This window comes from Syzygium oleosum, unplaced genomic scaffold (assembly GCF_021117445.2).
Source record: "Syzygium oleosum isolate NSW1041296 unplaced genomic scaffold, Sole_v2.1 Sole_v2.28, whole genome shotgun sequence".
Classification (NCBI taxonomy): domain Eukaryota; kingdom Viridiplantae; phylum Streptophyta; class Magnoliopsida; order Myrtales; family Myrtaceae; genus Syzygium; species Syzygium oleosum.
In genome coordinates this window covers 778,097-795,119 of record NW_026607512.1, presented here as the reverse complement: position 1 = coordinate 795,119, position 17,023 = coordinate 778,097, and the positions used below count along the sequence as shown (strand labels likewise).

Genomic DNA, 17,023 nt, shown 5'->3' with positions numbered 1-17,023 from the left:
TAGCCTCACGTGCGACCGTTGCTCTGAAAAGCAGTAGGCTCTTGCAAATCGAGCATGTTTAACAAGTGTCTCGAGGCGCAAAACAGATTTTTTAAAAACCCCAGGAGCACGAGCACGGAAAACCCTTATTTATCCGTAAGATCATGAAACGCCCTATAAGTCTTATGAAACAATCAAGACTTGCCTAGACCTCTGCAGGTAACCCTAACCTAAGGCGATTTACATACGGTTGATGAGATTTGAACGAACGACCTATAATTTGTGAAATTTGAACAAATGAGATTGGAATTTATTAACGCACGCAGCGGATCACTTGTTGAGCGTACTTTATCCGGAACGAAGTTTTCTTTCCATAAAAGCACCCGCCGATTGCGCATGATCCGAGGTGCGCTTGTACATCGAAAAAACTGCGAAATTTTCTAAACCGGGTTACTCAAACTGCCCTTAAAGCATACATTATTAATTAAATTGGTGATTATTGTTATCGTTATTATGATTATTACTACTATTGGTTTTACTATCGCAAAGGGTTTGGGGATTCGTCTTGTTCCCCTTTTTCTAAGGCCAATAATGTTGTTGTTCTTCCCGATGGGAACGTGCGATTGCATGGCCACCAAACGAAAGGGTAAAAAGGGAGGAGAAAAAGGGCGGAGAAAAAGGGTGGGGAGATGGTGCCCATCATAAATGGCCGTAATCCCCTCCCCAATGAGATCAAAGTCCAAAGAGGCCCACCGCCCTCTCAAAATTTAAATGTCGCATCTTCTTTTTATTCTATCCTTTCTTTCTTTTTCAGAAAGTTTTTATGACGAGGGACTATTTTGACAAGTAGGTGAAGTGCACATTGAATTCGGGGCTTGTGATACCGAGGGGGGGGGTGGCGGGAATTTGTTTAACACGACACACGAACATGAAACGAAATGAGCGGGTTTGGATAGGGGCTGGTCGTGTTCCGGGGGTCAATTTCGTGTCGACCCGGAACACAGGATTAATAGTCGTGTCCCAACCCGCGTAATTCCGTATAAACTGACGAGCTGGTGTCGAAGCGACCTGTATACAGCTTTTTGGGAGGGGGGGGGCACGATTGACTGCACGGGCTATTCTATCCATGCCATTCGCTATCGGAAATTTTACTTGTTATTGACTATGAACATGTTATTTGATCTGATTTTATAATGTTTTGTTTGCCGGTTATTGCAATTTATAAACATAATAACGAAAAAAATCGAGGATTTTTTTCGTGTTAAATTCGTGTTGATGGGTTGGTTCGGTATTGTGTTGACCCGTCGATCGGTTGTTCGATCATGTGCACAAGTCGTGCCACGAATGCTCGACAATTTCTCAAGTCGTGTTCGTCTCAAGCGGGTCAACACGATTAGTTTAATCGACTCGTGTTCGATTCGACGTCTCGTATTTGGATTGACGTATTTTGTAGGATCCGCTTACGCCGATACGATACGAACACGACTTGTCACTCATGGCAGCAGTGAGTGGTCGGACTAGTGTGTTAATTATATTGATTCGGGATAAGCTTAATTTTTCAAAACAATCGCAACGGATTACGATGATAAGTCAGTATAATCCACTAGACATCTACAATACCCTTCCTACGGCGTTATCTTTTTACGTGCTATCGATATTTTGAAAATTATGTCATTACCCGTAAAATAAGATTAATAAGTATCTAATACTAAAGACACATGAGAAAATGCTTAGAATTCCATTTAATTTTTTCCTCAAAATTTTTTTTTTTTTTTTTTGGGAGAAGCCCCATCCCATTATTTTGAAATTAGGTACGAAACTGTCGGGTTCTCTTTTGTCATCCCACCCCACAAAAGGAAAAAGTCCACTCCCATCCCAACTCGCACGGCCCCCGCGCGTGCCCATCACCGCCCAATCGCAGCTCCTGCAAGCGAAACTCCCCCTCGCCCCAGCGGCGCGTGGTCCCCACGCGTGGAGTCGAGCGTGAGCGCGTGGGGGTGGGGACGCGACGGCTTCCGTACTGGTCCAAGGGGGAAGGGGGGTGTCTTTAAAGCTCTCACTTACGTCAGCACGTGGGCGAGCCGCGGGGGGGGCGGTGGTCCCTCGGGGCTCGAATTTTTGCACTACGGAGTCCCACGAAAAGCCGAGCCTGTTCTGTCCTCGGTTCCGATCTCGTTTCGATCTGCTCCGTCTCGATTGTCGCTTCTAGTGCAAACAACAACCACAGCAACAGCAACAGCAACAGCAACGGCAACGGCAGCAACAACAGCAGCCTCAAAAACTAAAAAGCACGTTGGTGGGAAGTCTCTAAGGGACAGATATGTCCGGAAAACGCTTGGCGAATTGCCCGAGACAGCGGCGTGTCGGGTCGGGGTTCGGATGGAGCGAAACGTTCGATATGAGCCGTGACTAGGATACCCGTCTCCCCCGTAACGCCCGAACCCTGGACGGACATGGGTCAAAAAGATTTGGCATTGATTTACCGGGGTGGTGGTGAAAGAAGATCGTGGCCCGTTCTGCGGAAACGGGGGTGTCAGGTGTGCGCTCGGATTCCGACTGGTATTTCTGGCGTTATGGGAATAATTTTTGTATACTGGCGGTACTGGTACTGGTACTGGTACTGGTGTCTTGGTGTGTGGTGGTGGGGAGAAAGGAGATGGTTGGGTACGGAGGTGGTGAGCATTACATGCAGATAACGATAGACGCGACAATAATGAGGAGGGAGAGGGAGAGTGGGGGGAGGACATAATTATCTTCTACTACTTTGTCTAGTAGTGTGGTGCGAATGTTGGAAGCATGGAGGCAAAGCAGAGGCCGAGAATGGCGGCAACCCGTTCCTCCACCTCCTCAGCCTCATACCGAAAACCGCCACATTATCGCGCTATTATTGTCATTCTCGCCTTTTTAGAAAGCGAAAAGAATGGGAAAATATCTGCGGTATAAGACATGGGTCCTCTCTTAGTCACCTGCCTCGGGAGCTCCTCTTGAGATCTGTCTGTCTCTCTCTCTCTCTCTCTCGCTCTCTGTCTATGCCAGGGACGCCTTAGGCCTGTCTGAAGCAGAGAGAGTTTTGGGGAAGAGAAGTTGGGTGACTTTCTTTCCTTGTGTGCTTAGAGAACGACCTGGAGATCTGCCATTTTGGTAAAAGTTTGAATCTTTATGAGGGGAGATGGAAATGGCACTGTTCTTGGGACTGATTTGAAGCGGTGACCGAGCTGAAGCATACCCTTTTTTGCGAGACCATGATGGTACATCACGAGAATCACCCCGGCGGCGGCGGTGTTGGAGGAGGGGGTGGTGGTGGTCCCGCCGGTGGTGTGTTTCCCAATGTTGTTCTTCTTCCTTCTGATGTCTCCGGTGGCGCTCGTGGCGATAATGGTGGACTGGGGGGTGGATTTGTGAGGACTCTGCAGCCTTATGGCATGGCCTCTGCTGTTCACACTGCCTTCAAATCCCCTGGTATAGCCTCTCACTTTTGGAAGTCACTCCACTTCGCTCTGTTTTAAGTGTTGCCGTGGTTAAAGATCGCATCTTTGTCTCACGAATCACTGAGAAAACCTGATGGGTTATTGTGACAGTCACTGAGGAAGCAGCTCTCTCTCTCTCTCTCTCTCTCTCATCTCGTGGGCTTTTCGATTTTTTTTTGTCTCTGCAGGAGCAATGTTGGGATATCCTTTCACGCATGCACAGTGGAAGGAGCTTGAGAGGCAAGCTATGATTTACAAGTACATGATGGCTTCTATTCCAGTACCTCCTGAACTTCTCATCCCTATCTTAACGCCCAGAGACGGTCCTCCTCGTTATTCCTGTAATGCCTCATCTCTCTCTCTCTGCTCTGACATGCAGATTATACGCATTGCTTCTGTATCTGTTCTCCTTTTTTTTTTTTTTCTTTTCCTTGTCTTTTTTGCTCCGTTTGTTTGATTTGATGGGTTTTGGGTGCTTTCTCTAGTTTACCAGCAGAAACAACATTTATATTGGCTTCTCATTTGCGCTTGTTGTATCCTTGATGTCTCTTCCATCCCTTTTGCTTCAATGATACTCTGTTTTCTGCATCTGATGAAATAGACAGTGTCTGCTGATAACTTCTTTATGACTCTCTGTGGAAAAGCTTCAATCTATGTTTCCTGTCCTTAGCTTTCCCAGATTGTTGTTTCACAGGCAGCTATTGGTCACCGCTCCTTTGATGGCTTCAGTATCTACCCGTTCTTTCCCCTTTAAAGTTTCTTCTGTACTCCCTACCTCTAGCAAAAAACATTCTCGCTGGGGTCTACTACATCAGCCTCTTCATCTATTTGATTTAATGCATGGTATTTATACACAGCTCAAAAAACACTTAAATCTATATATGCCGTGTGCTTGTCCTTGCTGAGGAAAAACTGCTCTATGGTTGGGTCAAGTTGGGTTTTCAGTCAAATCTGTGTGTGTGTGAAGACTGATGTAGTGGTTTCTTCTTCTTGTGGTGGCGATGGCAGTTGGGAATGGATATAGTCTAAGGTACTCAAGCAATGGAGATCCAGAGCCAGGGAGGTGCAAGAGAACGGACGGTAAGAAATGGAGGTGCTCAAGAGAAGTGGCTCCTGATCAGAAGTACTGCGAGCGTCACTTGCACAGAGGCCGTCCTCGTTCAAGAAAGCCTGTGGAACTCCATCCCTCCGTTTCCAAAAAGACCCGCCTTCTTCACCAACCCAGTCCTCTTCCAAAAGCAGAGGACCCTCCTTTGTTTCTTCACAAGCCCAGTCAGAGTTCTCACTCTCTCGCATCTCCCCTCAAGGAAGCTAGGTGAGTGAAAAATCCACCCCAAAACCTACAACTACTGAGTAGCTACTATTCTATGTTTGGATTTTGATTATTTTAGTCTTCTGCAAATCAACGAGAAGTGCATATGCTTGATTACTTATACATCAGTATGCCCTCAGGATTAGGAAAAGTCAGTTTAAGCTTTTACACATGCACTCGCTTTCGTGCGGAACATGATGAAGTTACGGAGATGCTTATATAAGAATCTTTTGTGGCTTACATGTTATATTAGCTAGATTTTGACTTGTTTCTGCATAATCCATTTCCAAGGAACACGGACTGGCTCATGATAGGAGAATCTTCTCCAGTTCCAATGCTGGATCAACAACAATGGCCAAGTTCGATGCATAGCAAAATAGGATCAACTGCTGAGAGCTCACTCGACAATTTCAATCCTTTTCTAGCGAAAGAAGAACCCCTGAACCTAAGTTTTTCTACTGGTTATCCTTCCGGTGAAATCCATCATTTCAGCAAAAACCAATTTTTCCTCGACTCATATTCACTTCCCCTTGACAAGCCCCAGATTGAGAACCCCAAGGGATTCATTGATGCCTGGTCTAATTCGGTATCAGCTGGCAACAGTAGCCGCTGTTCTGTTTCATCAGATGAAAAAATCTCTCTTTCCTCACTCACTCTGTCCGTGGGTGGCAATCATTCAATCGAAGACGAAATGGGCCGAGCGCATTTAGGCTTCAGTCTATTGGATTCTGACCGGAATCGAAGCAAGAACAACTCTCATGCCACTTCTTGGCTTGGTTCGACTTCATGGGTTTCTTCAACGCCTGGAGGACCATTGGCCGAAGTGCTTGGACCTGGTATAAATGCGACCCTTTCTAATCCTCCATCTCCTGGCGCAGGTAACAAAGATCCTGGTAGTGTTTTGACAACCACAGTTTCTTCTCCTTCAGGGGTCTTGCATAGAACGTTGGCTTCTTTGTCTGACAGTAGTGGCGGTAGCAGTCCGACCCCCTCCAGTTCCATGGCTAGGTCAGAAATCACTGTTAAGTGGTTCAATCCTAACAAATTGGCATCGTCTAATTGAGGAGGCAAACTTTTCTTATCATCTTTGTGCGTGAGCTGTTCTTGAATGTGTTCCTGATGAATTTGCATTGCAATTTACTTTGGGCAAGTTGTAAAATGATTCGTGAAGTTGAACACCTATTGCTGGAAATCAAGACAGATTGTTAATTTGAAAGCACGCAACCAGCATACGAGTGCTGCTGATTCCTTCCTTTTCCCCTCTCTTGCTCACTGGAGATACTCCTCGTTGTTTTTAGGTGTTGCTGCATAAATGCAGAATAAATTTCTTAAATGTTGTCTACTAACAATTAAATAAGCTTACAAGTATTTTATTGCAACACAATGGCGGCATTCCCTCCTTAAGTCTGAATGTTTTTCATCGATCCAAAACAGTGTTGGAGCGTCAAGGCGCTAATCCGAAACATTAGGGATGTATCATTGCACTATGATGGACATTCAAACTTATTGGATACTTGGTTCATGATGACACCATTTGCACTTGCACATGCTCAGCTTTCTACCATTCATCTTTGAACTTCCAAATACAAGAAAGAAACCATCACATACAGAGGCTGGCTACATTCTGATTGTCAGTCACTCACCTAAAATCAGATCCATTTCTTACCTTGAATGACTTCTGGGATCATTCCACGAACGGTTGCTCCCAAGAGCTCCTCTCTCATTGCTCGGGCTCTTCAAACGATGATGAAATTCACCATCCATTTTGCCAAACGGATCAGGAAGAGGAAATGACAGGCGTTTTCTCGCTGATCCTGTCCTTTCTCTCACTGGAGTAGGAATGCTCTGCCTTGGTGCGCTCTGGGACCGTACCCTAGATTTTGCAGATGCAGTTGCAGCCATGTAGTTCGGCTTCAGTCCAGCGCTCGAGCCACTTAATCTAGGTTCGGGACTGGAACCGTAACCTGGTGCTTGGGGCGATTCTTGGTGGTTCTGGTGATATCTGATTAGGCGGGGGCTCGAAGACAGTACGACTTGGGTATGATGTCTCGACTTAATTGGATATTGATACGAAAGAGAGGCTGGGCGGTGCCCGCTTGTATCGACTTCAATGGTTTTTATGGTGTCTCCTTGGTCACACGAGATTCTACTTTGATCGCTTCCTGTTATCCTCTGATCAGACCTCCGGGGCGCGTCCAGGGTTGGTTCTTCCTCCCTATCAAGTAGGTCTCTGCTGCAATCACTCCATATCTTCTAATAGATCATGCAAAAAAGTGAAAGTGTAACTAGATGCAAAGCAAAGCTAGGTGAGGTTGGATGATTGCAGAAGCACAATGGGGTTTCCAACCGAACCTGTTGAGAGAAAGCAGAAGCTAGGTCTCTCTCGCTTTTCCAAGTGACTTCCTTCCTCTTCTCCGACATGGATTTGGTCTCCGCTAACTTGTGCATCAGGCGATAGTTATTCCTATCACAGGAAGCGCTTCTTCCATCTCTAGACTGCGATGAAAGTTGTGAGTTTCAGCAAAAACCGAAAATAGCAATAGCAGATATGGACAGACCGGTCCACATGGACTCGACCAATGTCGCTGCTGAATGCGGCGAACGCTACAGTAGTCTTGTCGACTCGGCAAAATCGGAAAATAATTTGGTTTTCTGAACCTTATAGTGTTGTGGCCTGAAGCACGAAAACCTGGTTTGTCATAGTAATATAACTATATCTTGTTCAAAATGGATCCTCCGGAAAAGGGAACCACATGAAAAAACCTAATTGACCACGATATTCTCCGGTAAACAGAGCAAGTGAAAATGAAAAGCCTGAACTTTTGCTTCTCACACTCAACAACAGGCAAGTGCTAGGGGCCGGCATCTGAAGGTTGATGTCCATAGATCACCTACGCTTTATGCATTACTAGCGATTGAGAAAGGAATGTAATCTTACGGCGAGTTTGAGGTCGAGAGAGTCGATAGAACTCCAAAAGCTGCTGAATTCGGGAAACCTGCATTTTGTGCTCCCTGCATCCGAGACCGAGAGCCTCTTACGTTGCTCACATACCTGCGCTTGAACTCGAACCAAAGCCTGCATGCATTTGAGAGTCATCTCCGCTCGCTTTCTCACATTGCGGCCTCTTACTATTGCCTGCAGCTTCACCAATCCTTTAAGCGCCCGAAGCGCCCTCCTCGCCTAAGATTTACACGACACAACACAGACCTTAATCACTATTCACATGGTGGTGGAAATATAACTATCAATCAAGGCAGCTTTCCCACGTGTTTCAAGAAAAAGTTCAGTACGTATGTCGAATGTGAGTACTAATTTACCAAATATCCCCTAAAGCTTGTCTGAATGACAATGGCGGCGCAGTGTTCTTTCTGAACATCAGTGCGAGGCCTACTGATATGCGGGAGGGCTCCAAGAGCCAACTTTGCCGTCGCGACCTCCGCTTGAGCAGCCGCCGTGGTCGCCATTGCTACTTCAAGTTCAATACCATCTGCATGGCTTTCTTCGACGACACTTCTCATTGCTGTCGTGCTTATGGTCCGTTCGCGGCAGCATTGTCGGGCTGTCGCAGCTTCTTGATTAGCAGGCCTCAAGAGCGTCCACCTTCTCTTCCCTCTCCCCTGCAAAGAAAACAAAAAATCAACAAAAAAGGAAGGAGAAGAAAATCACTTTCTTGACCCTCTGAGAAAATTGACGCAAATGGATATGTACCTTGTCTTCTTCGTCTTCTTCCTGAAATTGTTCTCTCCTCCTGCAAATCCTTTTCAAGGCACTGAACCAAGAGCTTCGTCCGATACTTTTGCCCATGAATCAAGAAGCTAACGTAGCATCAACTTGACAAAGCTCAACTGAAGCCAAGACGTGCATCGAAGGAAATAATCTCTATCTATACGAGCTTAGCCTGGCTTAGTACGTGGTTGGAGTCATCGAATGCGCAAGGGAAAGGAACAGAGCTGAGATGAGACTTGTGGGTGCAATCAATGGAAGTGGGCATTTCTGGTCCATTCATGTGGGAACAGACGCTGCCCAGTATTATTTGAAACGTCCATATATGTGCCACTGTGAGAATGCAGGGCTCATATGATGTCGAAAAGAAATGGGTGCTCTTTTTGCGGCAAAGTTGTATCAGTCACGCCTGAGACAGTTCATGAAAGAGGTGAGCAACCTCGAAAAGGATGAAATCCACCCACATGAAGAGAGAGAGAGAGAGAGAGAGAGAGAGAGAGAGAGAGAGAGAGAGAGAGAGAGTCCTCGCATCTCCTTTCCTGTTTACATGTTTCTGTAAAATCAAGTGAATTAGTCAATCATATCAAGATCATCTGGAACGGGTGAACACCATCTTAACTCCACCTTTTATATTTAGACTAGTGCTAAAGGCTGCCGTGATGTTATTAGGAAAAATAGGATTGCTAAAGGTGAGTGCGCTGAGCAGTCTTGAGTTCATTTCTGTTCGATAAAGTTGAAGAGAATAACTCCATACGGTCTACTATTGCAGAGTTCAAAGTACACAGCTTTAACTTTATGTAAGTTGAAGAGAAAGGGGTTGTCCCACTAGCGAAGAAGATTAGTCAAAGTGCCTTGGATTCTCTGGGGGGCTGTTTGCTTTATTCGTCTGGGTGCGTTGTGTTATTGCCCTGAAGAATCAAAAGAAAAGGTAAAGGAGAAGGCTATAAACTGGCCATTCATAGGGGCACCAAATCGCAGAGACCCGAGGACCAGTAAGATTTAATTCTTGAACTGTTGAGAAAACCTTCTCCTCCTTTGCACGGTTTTGGGCTATTTCTAGGTTATGCTGTGAACATTACCCAAGTTCGTGAATAAGATGTTGTGAACAGTGTGGGGGTTGAGGCGTGTCTTTAATATAACAAAACTTTTGCATGATGCAAGAAACGACCGACAGCAACATCTTGAGCGGTGACAGATGTTGGAACCCAGGGACTTCTCGTAACCTCTTCCCTGCACACGTATTACACTTATCGACCTCGCAAAACTATCCCCAGGAGAATCATATTCAAAGCTCGCACTTTGGATCACACTCAACGTTAACAGAGCATCTGGTTTTAGTGAAATGGCCGGGTCCTTATTGTCGTACGCTTCACCTTTCGTATGGGTAGAAGCCAGGGCTCCGCCTAGAGCGGCAGCGCCACAGCCGCTGTCGGTTGGGCTTCCGTTGAGGAGTTGTCGCTGCCGTTTGTTGTGGGATTAAAGGGATTCGGATAGACTTGAGCGTTGGGCCCATTTTAAGTCCTATATATTGTACTCGTATGAGAGATCATTGTAACGAGTGGTTGTGATTGTAAAACCAAAATATCATAGTGGAATCCCTTTGCATGACGTAATCCTAGATAAACTCGTGTGTCAATTGTTTTTTCTATTATCTATGTGATTGTTTTGATTCGATTCGGATTTAACCCCATCACCCGATACATTTTATCTGATGGCAGGGATGATGGATCATCTATCTCCGATGAGGATGATGCGCCAGATGCTCGACGCCATTGACCAGGCCTTCGACGGCGACATGGACAGCGGCGGGGGATGGGAGATCCGCCCCCCATGGGACATCCATGAGGACGACCGCGAAATCAATACGTGGTTCGACATGCCGGGGCTCTCCAAGGAGGACGTCAAGGTCTCCGTTGAAGACGACGAAGACGACGAGCTCATCATCCAGGGGGACCACAAGCAATCGAGCGGAGGAGACGGCCCGTGGTTGGCCAGGACCTACGGCTCATCCTATACCCAAGCTCCCCGACGACTGCAAGAGGGACAAAGTCGAGGCTGTGCTCAAGAACGGAGTGTTGCTCATTTCGATCCCGAAGGCCAAAGTGGAGCGCAACGTCATTGATGTTGAGGTCCAGTGACAAGTAATGCGAGTAGGATTAACCGTGTCAAGTGCCTGTTATGGAGATCCTGTACTGCTTGTGTCTCTGTTGTGTTCCCTTCCCTCGTCTTATATGTGCATATGTTCAAGAAACTATCTTTGCCCACCATCTCTTTCGGATCTCGTAGCCCCTATAATGGGCTTGCTGAAGTTGAGCCCAAGATGAGCAGAAACTGTTCATGGCAACAGAACAAGAGATCTTCGCGTTTCGATGCACCTTTCGTTTTCATTCTCGCTCGTCAAGAACAGTTGTGATCAAGAAACGTGGCCTCCTAAGTGGCAGACAGTCGGCAAAGATAGCCGCCGTAGTGACAGCCCACAGAATGATGTCAAACCTTGGATACTCTGCACCCACGTCACCCGATGGTTTGACTCTCGCGTTTCTCTCCTCTCTTTCTCGCCACTGTCCAATTGGTGTTATAGCCGTTGTCTTTCATCGCTTTGCCCCCGGTATCTAATGCTTTCCAGAGGATGCTCAACGTACACCGGAACACGAGATTTACGACGAAATGAGTGTATGTGGGTTTTCGTTTTCCACTGTTTGTCTTTTCCTCTGGCTAATAATGCCTCGTCGCCCATCCAAAAACAAGAGATGCCCGCACGTTGCGACGTCGTGACTCGTGCAAGAACGTTCGTCGACTTCCGCCGCTGGTCGAGGGGCGTCATAATATTCACGCCCCCGAGCATACGAACATGTCGCCAATGTTTTCACACGAAAAGGGGCGCATTAAGACCCATCCATCCCCCCAACATCAAGAATTGCATGGTGATGGCTTCGCAAGAAAAGCGAGGCGACGAGATATGGAAAGCGAATATAAAAATAAACAATTTCTTGGATGAGGAGAGAGCGAGATGTTGAGAGTTGAATACAGCGAGGCACGTATCGTCTTCGGACCCATTAAAAGTGGAAATTCATGGTGCTGATACTGATTAACTATGGAAATCAATATTAAATTTATCGCCTTCTTCTTTGGAAACCTCTTCTCTATACGCTCTAACCACCCCCCGCTCGCACTGTTCTTGTCGTTTCTTAATTTCCTTTTATTCGCCATTGAAATGATCTTTGCCCTCCATGATTTCGTGCATGTGCATAAATTTTTGTCACTTTTCGCATTGATTTCCTTCTGTTCTGATCTTTTCCTTCCCCCCCTCTATCAACGGTTCCAGTTGAAAGTTTTGCTTGGAGGCGGTTTTCTCTCCTTCCTTGTTGAGGGAATCTTTGCTGGGGGGGGGGGGGGAATCTGAGAGGGCTCTATGCGAATGTTTCTGATATCAGCTGGTCCTGCTATAAAGTGAAGGAAGCACACTTGATGACCATGATCATGGTCCTAGACTTTGTTTTGACCAGATTCTTTTGCTAACTGCTTTTGGGTTCCTGTGTTTTCGTAGGGGTGTATTTGAGATCACACGGGCTCTCTTCACTTTCTCCTTCCTAACCTTTTTCTTGCGATTTTTGGGTTTCTTCGAATCCGAATCTTCGACGCATGTCCTGCTGTTCCTGTTGTTGTTGGCAAGTTTCCGCCCTTCGGACCTAAAATGTCTCACTCGCAGCCGGCACAGAAGGAGATGGTGAACGCGAGAGAGGCCTCGCAATCGGGAGACACGACCTACACCAAGATTTTCGTGGGTGGGCTGGCTTGGGAGACTCGGAGAGACACGTTGAAGGGCTACTTCGATCGGTTCGGGGAAATCCTAGAGGCCGTGGTGATCGCCGACAAAGTCACCGGAAAATCCAAGGGATATGGCTTCGTAAGTTACTGTTAGCGACATTCCGCCTTTCCTTTTTCGCAACTGTGTCTCACCGGTGGTTGTTCAATCCTGTTTGATCATTTTTTGTACCAGGTGACATTCAGAGACCCGGATTCGGCGAGCAGGGCTTGTCAGAATCCTTACCCTGTCATTGATGGGAGGAGGGCTAATTGCAATCTTGCTTCTCTCGGTGCTCAAAAGAATCGATTCTCGACAAATCAACAAGGTGCTCATTCTTGATGGTCTCTGACAGTTTCTTTAGGAGTCCTATCAATTTGTTCAGCTGCAAGAAAATACATCTGTTGCATCGACCATGGAAAGCTTCAATTACTCTGTTTGGTTGTTCCTGCAAAGTAACTAGTTGTCTGGTTTCTCATTTTGGTGTTTCATCACTTCTGCGGACGATCAGATGGCCATTGGTTGTCACTAGCTAATGCCTTCAGGAGTACTTTCAAGTGCATTTCTACTTTTTGTGAATAATTGATATAATACCAGCTTTGCTCGCAACGTGCAGGAACTGAGAAATTTAGGCAGAAATCCGCATCAGCGGCACCCTCCAGCTTCAATGCGTCCTCTGCATATTTTCCGCAGTCTGCCCCCAATAACGCATTTACTTACTCTGCTTACGGGTATCAAAACAAATCATACAGTAGACAGTCATGTCATGCACATGTTTTTTCATACTCCCATCCTTCTCTGCTCTAAATTCCATTTCTTGACATTTCAGGTACCCGGGCTATCCTCACAACTTATACGCAATGGTTAGTCCAATTCCTTGCACTCATTGTAGATACCATGCATTCGTAGTCGTTTCAGTGCTTAATTCAGAAGTAGGAGTTTATTGGGAAACAATTGCACAGTCAAATTAGCTAAAAACCTATTTAGATGATGACTCTAGAAGGGAAGGCTCTATACGTTTTCATGCATCTTTTGTTGATCACTTTGTGCTAGTTGATCTCGTAAGGTAATGTCTTTTGAACGAACCGATTGTATGCATTGCAGAATTATTACAATGTATATGGGGGCCAACAGCATCCGACTTATTACCCTTCTCTGGCACCTGGATCTTCGGGGTTCTACCTAAACTACTATCCATTCTATGCACATCATGCGCAGAGTAGTTCGACGCAGTACCCGAAATTGATGCGATATCCGCTTCTATCTCCAACAGTCCATGCCTTAGAGTTCTCGTCAACAACTACCTCGGCTTCTTTGCTACCTGTTGTTACCAGTTGAGTATAATAGTGCTCCTTGTCTAAAATTTAGTATTTCGGTTTTAACCCGCGGAACGTAAAAAGATTGTCCCTGTACCGGATGGTTGAATTGCAGCACAATCAACTGCATCAGCAGTTCCTGCAGAAACGAGGGACACACCAGTGCACAAAAATGGCTAAAAGATTCACGGGGCAGGCATAGGAGCAAGGTTCAAAGTCTCTTGGGGCTGCTGAGTCCAAAAATATACGGAGGCATGAAGGAGCAAAGTTTTCACTTTGACCATCTTGTAGGCTAGGTCTTTTCTTACTTCTTCTTTTCCATTGACATGGATTACAGAAAGTCATATTCAGCTTCGTTTCGCACCATCACACACATTCACATACACGCATATTGCATGCTACACTCGACATGGAATTATCTTTTCTAACTTGAAGTTGAACTCAATTATTGACATTGTTCTGGTTTATACCTCTATAATGTTAATAAACAGCACTAGCGATCGTCCTAATCCCCGAGCCAGAAATCCTTCTGGGCCTCGTATGGATGCCTAGTAGCTTTACATACTGGCCTGGTAAAATTCAGTTGGGCATCTTCAATTGAATAATCATATAAAAACGCCAAAAATATGCATCGTCACCCGAGAAAAAGTGTAAGGAGAAGGGTTGATCGCGCATTTGCATCTTAGCTTTGTATGTAGGATTGCACAATCGCGCAACCGCCAGATGCGAATTAAGATTGTTGAAACTTGAAACTGCTTTGCTGAGGAACGACATTCCTATCAGACGAGCAAATTCACTTCCATGCATTAAGATGAAATATTTTCTTGGCAAAGCCTCGTGCTGAAGATTTGTTTGAACACTTTCGAGATACCATTTGACAGTAGGTAACATGCTGACGCAAATGCTCTCGTCACATGCCAGGACTTACAGAGTCAATTTGTCCCTGTAGTAGTATCAAAGGTTGTCTTGTAGCCTATTGAGTATTTGTCATTGGGCTTTTTTTTTAGTCCAGAGACCTTTGACATTGCAAGCAACAACATAAAAATGAAAATAAAGAACCAGACCTTTCACACGAATGATTAGGTTGCTAAACCAATGTTTCGTAAGCACTGATGGGCAACCATCTACTTTTGCTCATGAAATTGCTGAGACGACAGAAGTTGAAGCTCCGGCCTCTGAATATAAACAAACACTGACCAAAAGGTTTTCCGAGTCTGGTGACTCGATAAAGATGTCTCTCTCTCTCTCTCTCTCTCTCTCTCTCTCTCTCTCTCTCTCTCTCTCTCTCTAGATAGCCACCTGGATCTTATAACACCCAATTTAAGCTGATAATACTGCAAGGATATCCATTCCACTAACAAATCCAATTAACCGAAGCTCAAATTCATTTAACAGCTCATATGTCAACGGCAAAACATCCAGGAGTTAAACTACACAAATGGAACAAACAAACAATAAAAACTTTTGGGGTTTCTTCAAATATCACAGCAATCCTCCAGGGGGCAATCGTTCCACCGAAAATAGCAAGAACTCCATTGCACTATGCAACATGCACTAGACCACTCATATTCTCAAGATCTTCAAACTCTCCATGCTTAACAAACAAAACATGAAGTTGTCCTACATGTCCGAACAGATCAGGCTGAGATGGAGGAAAGGATACAGATAGATAAGCGGGCACATTGCACGTTGCAAGTGCCATATAGTGACTATGTACCTATGTATGTGTGATTAAATGTCTATCATCAGCAGATAAGTCCTAGAAAGATGATAATTAATGCGTTGGAGAGTGAGGAACTCGAGGCCTGACAGGGGTCTTCGATGGACTCACCCTGCACGCATATTATGAAGAAAACTGGTTAAAAGACAAGTGATTTCTACATTAATCTGGAGTTGGGGAAGGACAAATAGTTGGATCACAGATATCATGAAGAGATCACGAGGAACAACCTTATGGGCAAAGATCCCAAAACCACACCACTGCAACTAAGAGCTGCAATTGCACTTTCAGCCTGCAATTATGGTTAAGATGATCAATGAGCACTAGTGCAGGGTCAGCCAATGGCAACTGAAACCAAACTAGTCATAAATATGTTCTACAAATTTTTCTGAAGACATCATAAGGCGATGCTCTATAATTCATAGATAGTGAACACAGATAGTGAACACAGAAGGAGGCTTGTCATAAAAGAATCCAAAATCGACATAGATTGTCACGCCAACATCAAGTGAAATTCCAGAACCTTGACAAAATAACATACCCACAAAGACAGGATACCAGACTATGGTTGGTGATTTTTAGGGTTATCCTATGTAGCAACAATACCCCATACACCAATGCCCCAGCTATTTGCTCATAATTACCAACAGTGAACCCACTACAAGGTGCAGCAAGGCTTTTTTTCCCCCTAATATTCTCTTTCTCTCAAGCATTACAAAATGATGAAACCATGGATAAGCAATACATGTCATGGCTAATGTACCATACATCTATGCATATGCTAGAATACCACTGGTTCCGTCCAAAAAAAAGGAATACCACTGATCACAACTTCGTCCTAGCATAAAATATATATTTTTGTGTATTTCATTCAAATATCTACAGGTGAGTTCCATGAAATCAAATGAGAGAAGACGGCTTAGAGGCTAATGTTTCAACAGTTCATTGGCATTGACCCAATTAATACCAACAGGACAATGCACCGCCGCATCAGTTATAAATGTCTTTCCATTGTCTTGTACATAAAACAATTACACTGTGATGATATACAGCCATTCATAGCAGAACATTGATAGAAAGGCATTTAAAAGCTTAATTTCATCCTCGGCAAAGCAAGGCAGAGGGAGCCTTACTCGACCACACTAGAATTATGCTGATCTGTTTGAAGCCATCAGCAATAACAAATGCTCACCCAAACCTCAGAAGAGGCAACATTTGCTTAAGAAAGAAAGTATTTTCTTCCTCTTTAATCAGTACAGGACTAATCCATCTCAGGTGTAGCATTCTGCAAATTTTGTTTTATTTAAGCGCTACTATGGACCTTACTCTACACTTTAGTCCCTAATGTAGCAACACTTCTGCTCACCTGCCACATGCCAACCTCAGCACGAGTAGTCTATAATTTTTTTAGTCTCAAATTTTTTTATTTAAGTGCTACTCAACGTTAGCTAAAGCTCGCTTGGACAAGGCTTCAAACTCAATAAGACTCAAACTTCACACTATGCATTTCCTAACAAACCAGCCTTTCGACTTTCAGCTCGAGTTCTGACCAAAAAAAAAAAAAGACTTTCAGCTCGAGTAGTCTATAACAAGTTAACAACCACTCCCTGAGGGCCCTAAAACTTCAAACCAAGGAGGTTCAGCAAAGATCCACAGGTCATAAAATTGTTTAGTAAAGTGTTACAAGTGATTAAGATATG

General features: G+C 44.9%; 5 protein-coding genes and 1 pseudogene across 9 annotated transcripts in view; 4 read left to right on the top strand and 2 right to left on the bottom strand.

Moving 5' to 3' along the window:
• Positions 1-2,739: 2,739 nt before the first annotated feature.
• Positions 2,740-6,011, top strand: LOC115680584 (growth-regulating factor 7). Its single transcript, XM_030604401.2, has 4 exons — positions 2,740-3,438; positions 3,635-3,787; positions 4,455-4,761; positions 5,050-6,011. The coding sequence occupies exons 1-4, from the start codon at positions 3,222-3,224 to the stop codon at positions 5,819-5,821; spliced, it is 1,449 nt and encodes a 482-aa protein (XP_030460261.1). The 5' UTR covers positions 2,740-3,221; the 3' UTR covers positions 5,822-6,011.
• LOC115680770 (60S acidic ribosomal protein P1-like) overlaps positions 3,569-17,023 on the top strand; it is a 28,000-nt gene continuing 14,545 nt past the window's right edge. The window contains exon 1 of the mRNA XM_056303608.1: positions 3,569-3,597. The gene's annotated coding sequence lies outside the window, so the exon portion shown is untranslated. The remainder of the gene's footprint in view (positions 3,598-17,023) is intronic.
• Positions 6,108-8,760, bottom strand: LOC115680585 (protein IQ-DOMAIN 18-like). Of its 2 annotated transcripts, none has more exons than XM_056303598.1 (6): positions 8,468-8,760; positions 8,077-8,376; positions 7,697-7,939; positions 7,111-7,254; positions 6,425-7,011; positions 6,108-6,334 (listed from the first exon to the last, which is right to left on the bottom strand). In XM_056303598.1, the coding sequence occupies exons 1-6, from the start codon at positions 8,561-8,563 to the stop codon at positions 6,262-6,264; spliced, it is 1,443 nt and encodes a 480-aa protein (XP_056159573.1). In that variant the 5' UTR covers positions 8,564-8,760; the 3' UTR covers positions 6,108-6,261. The 2 variants fall into 2 exon arrangements, with proteins under 2 accessions (XP_056159573.1, XP_056159574.1); XM_056303599.1 differs by having other exon boundaries at positions 6,425-7,008.
• On the top strand, positions 9,825-11,112 carry LOC115680649 (small heat shock protein, chloroplastic-like; annotated as a pseudogene).
• On the top strand, positions 11,673-14,081 carry LOC115680767 (uncharacterized). Of its 2 annotated transcripts, XM_056303605.1 has the most exons (7): positions 11,673-11,965; positions 12,192-12,389; positions 12,483-12,615; positions 12,904-13,018; positions 13,117-13,150; positions 13,392-13,620; positions 13,719-14,081. In XM_056303605.1, exons 1-7 carry the CDS (start codon positions 11,951-11,953, stop codon positions 13,781-13,783), a joined length of 789 nt encoding a protein of 262 aa, XP_056159580.1. In that variant the 5' UTR covers positions 11,673-11,950; the 3' UTR covers positions 13,784-14,081. The 2 variants fall into 2 exon arrangements, with proteins under 2 accessions (XP_056159580.1, XP_030460464.1); XM_030604604.2 differs by having other exon boundaries at positions 11,676-12,389.
• Positions 14,971-17,023, bottom strand: part of LOC115680764 (polyadenylate-binding protein-interacting protein 12-like) — a 5,017-nt gene continuing 2,964 nt past the window's right edge. For all 3 annotated transcript variants that reach the window (XM_030604601.2, XM_030604600.2, XM_056303601.1), the window contains exons 10-11: positions 15,554-15,615; positions 14,971-15,435 (exon numbers count right to left, since the gene is read on the bottom strand). In XM_030604601.2, the coding sequence (XP_030460461.1) occupies positions 15,378-15,435; positions 15,554-15,615 (120 nt within the window). In that variant the 3' untranslated portion in view covers positions 14,971-15,377. The remainder of the gene's footprint in view (positions 15,436-15,553; positions 15,616-17,023) is intronic.